The 11,981-nt window shown below is 40.4% G+C and overlaps 1 protein-coding gene across 3 annotated transcripts in view; it reads right to left on the reverse strand.

The window, feature by feature from the left end:
- Nucleotides 1–2,682, reverse strand: part of tmtc2b (transmembrane O-mannosyltransferase targeting cadherins 2b) — a 134,331-nt gene extending 131,649 nt beyond the window's left edge. For 2 of the 3 annotated variants that reach the window (XR_002920355.2, XM_024282310.2), the window contains exon 1: nt 1,470–2,397. Coding sequence is in view for 2 of the 3 variants with exons in the window: in XM_024282310.2 (XP_024138078.1) it covers nt 1,470–1,552 (83 nt within the window). In the remaining variant the exon portion in view is untranslated. Of the gene's footprint in view, nt 1–1,469 lie in introns of all 3 variants that reach the window. The other variant, XM_036212559.1, reaches the window with a different exon arrangement.
- Between the last annotated feature and the right edge of the window lie 9,299 nt (nt 2,683–11,981).

Genomic DNA, 11,981 nt, shown 5'->3' on the forward strand with positions numbered 1-11,981 from the left:
CATAAATAAAAGATTAGAGGAAATGTTTTGAAATCCAGACGTTATAATCACACCGTGATTAATAAGGAGCACCAATGGATGACAACAGGAGGTTTCTGTGGCAGAAATGATGCTTGTGACCTAAATGGAGGCGCGGCTGGTGAAGAAAAGATCCTGAGGCTCCGACAGCCGTTCAGCCGTCAAATATCAAAAGGCCAGCTATGAGTAATGCATCAGCCTGCATTAGAGCAGCGGCTCAGACGGGAGCTGGGACACTATTTTTAGGGAAAATGAATAATAAAAGAATTGGCTCAAACTTTCTGCTCCTTCCAACAAGTTTGGAGCTGGTGTGTATGGAGCTAAATTGGAGCCAATATGATTTGAAACTCAAATAAAACAAATTGAAAAAAATGTTGCTGTTTGGCCAGAAAAATATAAAATGTCCAAAACGTTTTGCTACTTTAAAATAAACGTAATTATTCACAGCTTCAAACGATCTGATTTTTAGGTTTCAAACTCAAATTTCAATTTCAAACTTTTTTTTCACTTTCAGTTTCCAAACTTTTGGCCCCGTTGGGGCGGGGCTAACACAAAGGAAGAAAACAAGGAGGGTTATAACTTCATTCCTGCTTCATTCCAAACCTGTTTGTCTTTAGTATCAAGCCGTTTTTTATGTCTGTATTTAACACAATAAGATGGCGGGCTAGAACGGCGTTTTGGACGTACGGTTTGTGCGTAATAAAACTGCTTTTTACATCCGTCTTGGGACAACTTCAGACTCTGATGGTACAGAATAAACAGCCGTTTTCTGACCGTAATTATCACAGTTCTCAGAGTCAGTGAACGCACCAGGACTGAAGTTACCACCCTCGTCGATTTTGATTGGTCCTTCAAAACTGACACTGAAAAACTGAAATTTTCAGATTTGAAAATGAAAATAAAAAGTTGAAAGTGAAAAAGAAGTTCTGAAATTGAAATTTTGAGTTTCGAAACCTAAAAAACAGAACATTTGAAGCTGAAAATAATTACATTTATTCAGAATAGCAAAACTTTTGGACATTTTTGTCCATATTTGTCTAAACACCAACATGTTTTTCCGATTTGTTTCATTTGGGTTTCATATCATTTTGGCCCCACAATAGCTCCATAACTGTGCAGCAGAGAGACTCACTCCAGAGGTCAATTAGGAAGATTTCGGAGCAAACCTACACTCCGGAGGCTGCAGCTGTGCTGCTGCATCAGTCCTGATGCCTGAAAAACAAACTTCCTGATTTATTATTTTTATTTCTAAAGTCACTCTCGCACACGCGCGTCTGCAGGAGTTCAGAGTGTGACAGCAGTTTTCAGAAGCTTCAAAGCTGCGCATCCTCCCCGCTGGTACCTAAGACATGCGCGGAGGGCGGCTCTCCACGGGGGATGCTGATGCCGCCAAAGAAACGAACCCGCCAAAGTGCGTGACCCCCACCACCACCACACATGCACGCAGGTACCTGTCATCGTAGCAGAAATCCGCATCCAGAGTGTTGACATACAGGAGCAGAGCCACGGCGCCGCACAGCACTTCTGCAAACATCTCTGTCGCGCGCGGCACCAAAAATACAAATAAATAAAAATATAAAAAGCAATAAAAGAAGGAAGAGGGCAGAAAGCGCCGCGGTCTCTCCTCTCGCTCCGTCTTCTTTGTCAGCGTGTGTCCGAAAACAAGTCCCTTCTGCGGCGCGTCATCCTCGCTGGAGTGCGTAAAGTGGATAATCCATCCGCGCGCGCGCTCTCTAACCCATGGCGGCTCCGCGCCTCTGGAACCGGGCTGCGAGCTGCGATCCGCGGCGCCGTGACAACATGCTGCCCGCCTCCCCGCCACAGACACGGATCAGCGCTCTGATGCTCAGCGCCGCTTCCGACAGTCGCGATGAGACGAGCGTCACGCGCGCCGGTCTCATGACGGCTACATCCGGTTACTTCTTCAAAATAAAGCTCTAGACCGGACTTTTTAAAAATTAAATTAAGGAAGTTTTTCTAAAAACATAAAAAAAAAAAATACTTTTTAGTACATGGATGCATCTAAATAAAAAATAAAACGGACTAAATTAGGAAGATTAGAGATTGAACCTACCAGAATATTAAACCACTTCCTCGCAAATAAATATTTATATTTCGTTTCAAGAGCTCAAATAATCTTTTATAATTGTTTCAAGTTGATTACAGTTTATTTATAGTCCCCATTTCAGCTGTTTCATTTTTAATTTCACGGCTTTTGGGTTTGAAATGAAATAAAAAATGTTTGACTTCCGCTTCTGCGCTGTGACTCTCTGCGCACTTGACGGTTCTGATTCAAACCAGCGCATGTGGCGAGGAAATAAAAACTGCGCATGCGCATTGGAGGCAGAAAGTCAAAGATGCCAATTAGAAACTAATATAAACTAATAAAACTTACATCCATCAGGAGCAAAGGCTTAGAGAAAGTAAAGTATACAGGATAAGGCTCGTTTAAATAGTTATTTAAAAAACAATTGTAAAAAATTTGATTTTTTACAGCTTTATCAACGGTTTAGGTGTTTTTTTAAACTCATAATTAAACTTTTTATTTAAATTACTTTAAAAAATAATTTTAGCTGCCTCTGAAATATAGCAACTTATTAGTTTTGCAGTTAAAAGTTTAGAGAAAAAAATGATATTACATTTGCCCCACAGTTACCACAAGAGGGCCCACAATCCATTATGTCCATCGATTGTAAATGACAGTGTTCATCTGTCTTGTATTTTCCTATTATAAATAAACAAGAAAAGTTTAAAACAGTTTTTTTCCCAGGCTGGTTTGTTTCATGACTCAAATCTTAGAAGAACTCAGCTTGATGTTCTTTTCATCAATAGTCCTGTGTGTTTTCATTTCTCATTGGGATTCTTTTAGATCTGTGTCGACCGTTTCAATGTGGACCACAAAGTTTGGGTTTGAAGAAATGATCAACTTTTTGAATTTAAGGGAGCGCTTTGATCAAAGGTTGTGGAACCGACGTAAACTGATGAAAAGGGAAGAAGCAGAAACGATGAGACACAAGGAAAAAAAAGGAGCTGTCACAGCTTTGGAGACAAAGGAAATTAGAAATGCACTTTTAAAATGCACTTTGTAAGACTAAAGAACCTCATGTAATATAAGTAAAGTTTATTGGTCAAAAACACTGACATAAATATATGGATTCTGATGCATTTTATTCTTTATAGATGTTTATTGAGCTCAGAATATAAATGATAAAGTTGTTGTTTTTTTCTTTCTTTTTTAAAGACTTTTTCAGTTGGTTTTGATATTTTAAAATTTCTCCTCACCAAGAAAACCATATGAGATAATCTGTTGTTTTACTTGTAAATTAATTAAGTAGGAATAGAGACAAAACTTAAACAATGAGATTTGCATTTTAGGACTCAAAAGTAACTTTAAAACATTAAAAAAAGTTTCTCAAAAACAACCAAAAAATATTAGCTTTTAATGGATATTAAACCAAAGTGAGAGAGAAAGAAATTCTGATCAAATTTCACTTCTATAAAAAAGGGGCAAAAAAACTTTGAAACACAAAGTGAAGTTCCGAGTTTCTGAATTGCAGCCGAGTGACTGTTTTAGAGGGACATGACGGCATCTTTTATCAGGAACAAGCTATTGAAATATGTTGTGCAATTTCTCAGTTACATTACTCATAACTGCCAGTCCAATTTCTTCCTCTTTTATTTTTAATATTTGTTCCTGCACTATAACTTTGCTTTTTTTTTCTTTTTTGGTTTTGTTTTGGGTTTTTTTTGCAAATATGTAACTTGTCTAATTTTTCTAATTTACCTTAATGTAGATGGTAATACAGATAGATAAATACATAGAAAAAAGAACTTAGAAATGTGCAAAAATGAAAAAAAAATATCAGGTGGGCTGTGGTTTGAAATTGGCATTTAGAACAGTTTTTAAAGAAACTGTTGATTTGTCCTGCCTATACAGTCCTGTAGCATCTTTTACAGATAATAATTTGCTGAGGTATCTGATAATAATTAGCTTCTAATAGAAGTTTTATTATCCGTGAACAAAGAAATGGTTAAATTGACACTAAAAAAGTTGAATTGCTTCCAGGAACACAAAGGAACATCCAACACACACTCCAAAAGATTTGTCTTCTTATGAAATGTAGATAAAACTAAATGGACGCTCTGCATTTTCTGCATCATAAATTGCTTTGCGACTTGATCTTTACAGTCTGTGTAGTGTTTAATGTGCATCCTCAGGAGCTGAGAAACCTGGTGTCTCAGCTTTCCAGCCTTCAGGGAAAACATTAGCTCCACGTATTTATCTTTACGCAGCAATGAAGCCATCAGCAAATTACCCCTCACCTCAGACGGAGAACGGAGGAGGACGGATGGAGAGCATCCATCAAAACCAGCAGCTCCGACATCTTCATTAACAACATTTGCTGTTATTTTTTTACCCCGAGTCAGCTAGAACATGTTGATGCTGCAGGTTTAGCATTATGACTGCTTTGAGGGACGTCGTTAAGGCCTGCGGAGGTTTGAAGGGACTGTGATGTCACTGTGACTCCAGGCTCGGCTCTGTGTGAGAAAAAAACATGAAGCTGTTGTCACAGAGCCGCAGAGTTCTTTGATTTGGAGGTGTGTGGAGACCAGAAACTGCAGTTCAAAGGGGAGTTAAAGAGTTTATTGAATCTAATGGGGGTAGCTGGGTCCTCTGTCCATTTGTTGGAGTCAGGAGCCTGTCAAAAAAAGAGATAAAATAAGCCAGGATTTTTCTGGCTAAAATACAAGGCTGCTAAAAAAAACCCCTAATAAGATAATGAATAAAGACATGCAATGTAAAAGCTCAGCACTGGCGGCTAAAAACAACCCCTCCTGGGTGGCTAAAAGCAAGATTAAAAGCAACAGAGGGGTACTTAGCTCGAAGATGGGTGGGTCGCAACCACAACCATCTGCGTTAGAACGTCACTTCCCCCTAATGTTTGGCTCCTGGCTCAACCGCGCTTCCGGTTTCGGCATCGCCTCACCCTGAGCTGCTGTGCTCGGTGGGCGGTTGTCTGACGGGGCTCTTTCACTGTCGACCTGGGGCTTACTTCTCCGGTGCTGGTTTCTTTTATCTCGCTTCTCCAGTTCCCGGCGCTGGCTTCTAGAGCTACGCCCTTCCAAGACCCAGTGCTGACTTCTAACGCCACACTCCTTCAGGGCCCAGCGCTGGCTTCTAGAGCCACACCCCTCCAGGCCCCGGCGCTGGCCTCTAGAGCCATGCTTCTCCAGGGCCCAGCGCTGGCCTCTAGAGCCATGCTTCTCCAGGCCCCGGCGCTGGCTTCTAGAGCCATGCTTCTCCAGGGCCCGGCGCTGGTTTCACGCGCCACGCTCCACCAGGGCGTAATGCGGACTCCCCCAGCCGCGCTCCACCAGGGCCTGGCGTTGGCTTCTCGCACCACGCTTCTCGCCACACTCCTCCTTCCACTGTTCCTTATATATTCTCCAATTGGCCACACCCCCACTGCACACCTGTATCTAATCAGACAGCAATGAGGTGGCCTGTTCAGGGGCTCTCTGGAATTATAAATACTGACAGAATAAAACAAATTAAAACTACAGTCCACCCTGTCACACTGTGATCGCAGAAAGATAATTAAGATGCACAATAAAAATGAGGTTCAGCTTCTCCGCTCGTCTTCCTCTAAAGTTAACACTTTAACACTGGAGCTCCAGCATTTATGTTATTTGATTTATTGCAACTTTTCAACCGTTATCACAATAATTCCAGCAGATCCTGAAGGAGAAAACATTGTTTAAGGTTTTGTGTGTAAACATCACCTGTGACGCCTCAGGTGTTAAAGGGTTAAAGCAGCGAGGATAAAGACGGAGTCTGGCAAGGAAGGAGAGACTGACTTTTATCTTTAAATTCATAAGTATAGGGTCAGAGCCGTAAAACACAAACGTGCTGGCCGCAGTGAATTGTGCACGCATAACTTTGATTTTTCACCTTTTCATCGCCAGTCAGCTTCACAAGTGGAAACATGGCAGCACACATCTGCAATGTTAACCTATTATTTGCTCGGCGTTTCCAGAGATTGGGTTACGGAGCTGAAATATGTGCGTGGAAAGAAAAAAGAATTTATGGCTCCGAGACAGAAGGGAAGGAAAATATGAACTGTCAACACAAACATGAAGCCAGGGGGGGTCACAGGGGAGATAAACTGTTTCCATTGTGTGTTTCAACACTTTGAGTGAAGCCTGTTTTATGTTTTGCCGTGTGATTTTTCGTTGCCCGCTTCTGTAATTCTCAGCTGTTGTTGGAAATGCCAGCAGGACGAGTTATGGTCGTATTGAAATAATAAATCCTCTATAGCACCCATTACCCATACATTATGTTTATGGACACATCTCCGCAGGAATGCCTTCTTTTTCTTCTCTTTTTGAGTTCCAGTTTTTTCTTTTAACCGCAGGAACTTGGATGAAACAAGAGGATGGACTGCAGTGACAGTTCAGCCTGAGTGTCTGTGACACATCTGTGTCCTAACGCCTTTCTTTGCTGCTTTGTTCCATGGCCTTTTGCATCGTACAAAGTTTTCTTTTGACGAATTTCCTCCTCGACGCTTGTCCAAAGATGAGTTCATGGACTTGACCTTCTGACATGTGTGGGAGGAGCTACTGTTAAGTTTTTAGCCTACATGACTATGGAGGCTATCTCATTCTGACTGTGCTTTCAGCGGTACTTCTGTCTCTCTGTGACCCACAGAGGTGGGCGGTACTGGGAATTTATCGATACCATATAATCACAGGAATAGTTTTGCCGATATGCTGATACTTTTGACTTGAAATACTGGATCATATCATACTTTTGGAAATACACATTTTTTATTAATTGAGTGTTTTGTTAAACATGGGGCAGAGACTTTTGCAAAATAAAAATGTTTCACTAATAACAATAAACTGAACTGAACATGCATCAAATATAGAACATGTGTATAAGTATAAAATAATGATAATAAAACAGTAATTAGTGCAAAATGTTGAAAAAAAAAAGCTACAATGTGCACAAATAAAAAAAAACAGCAACACAAACATAAATTTAAAAATAAAGGCAGTAATAAAATAATAAATTTACTAGTATAAAAACAGGCAACACTCAGAGCCACAAAGCCAAATGAGCCCATATGGGTTAAAAGTGGGCAGAAAATGTGGCCTCAAATAAGTTTGTCCACAGTTTCTGTGGTGGCCCCGCCTGTGTTTGCCCACAATGGGATAAGTGGGAGCTCAGTGGGTTAGTTCGCTGCAGCAGACATCGCTAGCTCACGACAGAGCAACTCTCTAGTTCGCTACAACAGAGCTCGCTAGCTCGATACAGCGGAACTCGCTACAGATGAGCTCGCTAGCATGCTACAAATGGGTTCTCTAGTATGCTAAAACGGAGCTCACTAGGTCGCTACAGAGGAGTTTGCTAGCATGCTAAAACAGAGCTTGCTAGCTTGATAAAGCGGAGATCACTAAAGTTAAGCTTGCTACAGAAGAGCTCGCTAGCATTCTAAGTGATAGCTTGCTAAAACGGGGCTCGTTAGCTCACCACAGAAGCATTCTCTAGAATGCTAAAATGTTTCTTGCTAGCCCGCTCAAATGGAGCTCACTAGCTAGCTACAAAAGAGCTCACTAGCATGCTAAAGTGAAGCTTGCTTTGCTAGCTCGATACTTGCTAAAGCGAAGCTAGCTACAGAAGAGCTCGCTAGCATGCTACAAAGAGGTTCTCTAGTAGCCTATGCTAAAATTGAGCTAACAAGCTCGCTATATCAGAGCTCGCAAGCGTGCTACAACGGAGCTCGCTAGCTCAATAAAGCGGAGATCACTAGCTCGATACAGCGGAGCTCGCTACAGAAGGGCTCGATAGCATGCTACATGGTAGCTTGCTAAAACTGAGCTCTCTAGCTCGCCACAGACGTGTTTTCTAGCATGCTAAAATGGAGCTTGCTAGCCTGATCAAATGGAGCTCGTTAGCTAGCTACAGCAGAGCTCGCTAGCATGCTACAAAGGAGTTCTCTTGTATGTTAAAATGGAGTTCGCTAGCATGCTACAGCGGAGCTCATTAGCTCACTACAGCGGAGTTTGCTAGCTCGATACCCACTACGCTGTCCACCGGGAGACTGGCCAGCATAGCCAGCTAACCCACTGAGTTCCCCCTTAACCCAATGTGGGCAAACACACTTGGGACCACATTTTCTGCCCACTTTTACACCATATGGGGCCCACTTGCTGGCTGAGCTGTGATAAAGTTAAGGTCCCATTCAATTGCTGTCACACATCTATCGTAGCATTAACATGTTGTAGAAGTGTTCACTATGACCTGTTGCCCGCAGCACGCCCATAGAAAAATGTGAATGAACCTTTTCTCTTTCCCAGCTTACTGAGGGGTCTACGACCTTCATATTTGGAAAGGGTCACCTCTCCTGCATGTCACATATAGGTTTGACCATTCCTCACCTGCAGCAGCCTCACTCAGACTTCATTCTATCAACAATAATGTCTTTGTGTAGAAATCACTGGAATTGATTCTAATCTTTTCCTGCAGAATCAAGATGACTGAATCTAATAGACATGATTATTTCTAGACAAACATCAAAAACATACCAGTTTAAGGGGCTTAATTTGGCTTAACAGAGGGAATGTTTTTTAATGCAAATGGGAAATATTTGTCAAATAATATTTATAGTTGTTGCATTAAAAAAGTACAAATGAATCCATTATTTAATACATTTGGTGGAACAGTTTCAACACAAAGAGCCTGTGGAGGAATATGTTGGGTTGGAGGACGTTACAGTAATAGAAGTGGACACAACTGAATCATAAATCTGAGCTCCAGTTATGATGTGCCAGAAATACAGATCAGCGCGTAGCTGGATGCTTTTACATGAGCGCTCGTCTCCGTAAAGGAAGGTACGATTACACCGTTTTTTGGTGTGTTTTTAGCATTTTTTTCCCTCCAAGTGTAACATTTGGGACTCGGCCCCTGATGAGAAGCACAGCTGATTTGGGTTAATGCGTCTAGCAGAGCGTTGAAGAGGAAAAGCGAGCAGAGGGAGCCTTAAAAGCCCCCAGCTCAGGCATCTTCTGCCGTCACCCTCCGCGCTCTCTGCGAGCGTGGAAAGGGAACGCTCCACACCGATAAAAGTCACTCTGACGGTTATGGAGGTTTTCTTCACGTCGTGCCTTCACCTTCAGACAGAATTACACAGTAGCTGACGTGGAGCAGCAGATGAATGAAAGGCAGGAGCACGCTCACGAATACCAAGCTGCCTTTGACCAATTATTTATACACCGCAAAGCAAAAAAACTTCTGGAATAAACCACAGAACATATGCTTGACTTTTCATTACAGCTGGAGCAAACACTGCTGAATAATAATATAGACTTATAATGGAAAAATATTGTTAAACGCTAAAATATTGTAAAATTAAGATTAAAAAATTGCAAAAATTATTTTTTTGGCTTCTATTTCCATACAAATGAGTGAAGATTTGAAATAATGTTATTAATATAAATGAAAAGATGTTTGTTTTTATGTTTCATAAGTCAAATATCAGATTTTTTATATATTCCACTCTTGTTTCTGTTTTTCCTTTAATGTTCATGAGCCAACAAAAGATGTTAATGTCGTCATGAAAACATTTATGTTTAACATCCAATAAGTAAGATTACATCTATTTTAAAATGTTATTTTATTTTTTTAGATTTTAAGCATTCAAGTTGCATCTTCCCCCAAAACATCATTCATTGTAAATTTGTGTCCATTCTAAAAAAAACCTTCTGGCTCCTTAAAGCAGTCAATCTTTAATGCGAAATCATTTATGAATGCGCACTTCTGCTCGCTCCTCCAAACACTGAAGGCTTTTTTTGTTTCCACTTGATGGTGCTTCACAAATGAAAGCCTCGATGCATCTGTGCATCAATTAGGGAGAACAAAACATCACATTTCCATCTTCTTTTATTGCACCAAAAATATGGAAATGAAGGATGGAAGCTGGTTCCCAGAATATCTGGATGTTTGGGGCTGAAAATGAATGAAATATAACATCAATGGGATTTCAAAGTACACAATGAAAACCAAAAACAGTGAATAAATGAAAGAAAAAGACAAAAATAACCTAAAAACATGATAAAAAATGTGAACTTGATTAAAAAAAAAGGGTAAATTGAAAAATATTACAATAAATTATTTAAAACCAGTCAAAACTGTTTGATATTCTGCTTAATTTTCCTAAAATCCAACTTTATGTTTGAATTTTTCACTTTAGATTGAAATTTGTCATAACAGATTTTCAACACAAATTACTTGTTATGTTTGACAAAATGTCATATTTTTTTGCACAAAATCTAAATATTTATTCTCTTCAAGCTTTATTGTTTGGTATAAAATGCAAATTTTTCTGCTTGCAAGTTACAAATTTATTCAATCGACTTCAAAGCTTTAGATTTGTTGTAAAGTTAAATTAAATGTCTGTGGTTTAGTGTTTTCGTCCTGTCGCAGCGCGGCGGTTCTCTGGCAGCCTCCAGACTTCAGCGGAGCTCGGCAGACAGACAGCCGCTGAGGGCAGCCTGCTCGGGTCTCCTGAACTGTGATGTTTTACTTATTTTCGCTGAAACAATTATTAAAAAGGTCCCATATTGTCTCCTCTCTTGGGTTAGCCTTCAAACTCAGTCACAGAGACACAGAAACACCATGGGAGCGGCTGTCATCCAGACACACCCCTTGAGTGAGATCAAAGCCCTGATAACCCCTCAGACCGGCGGCTGCAGGGCCGCGGTGTTTAGCTCACGTTTGACAGGTGGCGAGCAGCGAATTCGCCACCGGTTTTGTGGATATCTGATTTAATGAGAATAATCAGCACATCAAAAATGACGACACCAAAAACATCAATTCTTGACGCAGATGTCTGAACCATTCTTCAATATGTGACTTGCGGATGAAATGTGTTAATTTGGGAAGATCTATGCATTCATTTTTATTACTGAAGTACCAAAATTGGCACCGATTTGGAACCGGAAATAAAGAACCACTTTGGCACCGGATCCAAATAAAACACAATTGGTGCCCAACCCTATCTGAACAGTTTGAAAACTGCAGGTTCGGCTACAGTTATGTGCTTATATTCAACCATACACATAATCTTTGTGGAGGTTTACTTCTCTACTGACAACAAGTTTGTTGTGAAAATCAGACAAAGTTGAGTTTTGAAAACATATTTCCTAAATGACTTTAAGAAAAGCTCCATGAATCTGATTAGTTAAAAGCAATTTGTATATGAGACACAGCTAATGTTCTGATCATTAAAAAATGTACAAGTTTATGTGTAAAATGCGCATTTAGAAACAATTTCTATGAATTCATTATTTTAAAAAAGTGAAATATTGGATCTGGTACGGTCTATATCATGTATCGCGATACATATCATATCGCCAGACTCTTGAGAATACAAACCCCTAAACCTTCAGATTCCTCTGAAGCTGGAGGCCAAACGGCGTCTTTCCAATTGAAGAAAAACCAGTTTGGTTAGTTAACTGCTGAAGATCCAGTTGATAACAAAAACATAAACGTGAAACAAAAGTTGTGTATATATCTGACACCAATCGACAGAGGTTACTATGTGAGATTTTTCCCATTTTTTTAGTTAGAAATTTAAATTCAGTGAGTAAAAAAGTGTTATTTTACGTGCAGCTTTGTGAAGCTGGCAGAGAAATCCTCACGTTCGATTCCCCAAAGACGCGTCCTGGAGAAGAGGTTTTTTTTGGCTCCCGCGCGCTTGTTATTAGTCTAATCACCTTTTCAGCGTCGACTGTAAACGGGAGGATTTGCTCATAAAAATGAAAAAGAGGACATTCCCTGTGAAGTACAAAGAGCGGCTCCCGCTGTGTTTTCCTGCTGGATATACGTCTCCGTGCTGCACCTGAAGTAATACGAGCCACAAACTGCTGGGGAGCAGGAAGGTGAAGGGAAGGTGTTGCAT

The sequence above is a fragment of the Oryzias melastigma genome, linkage group LG6, assembly GCF_002922805.2.
Source record: "Oryzias melastigma strain HK-1 linkage group LG6, ASM292280v2, whole genome shotgun sequence".
NCBI classification, from domain to species: Eukaryota; Metazoa; Chordata; class Actinopteri; order Beloniformes; family Adrianichthyidae; genus Oryzias; species Oryzias melastigma.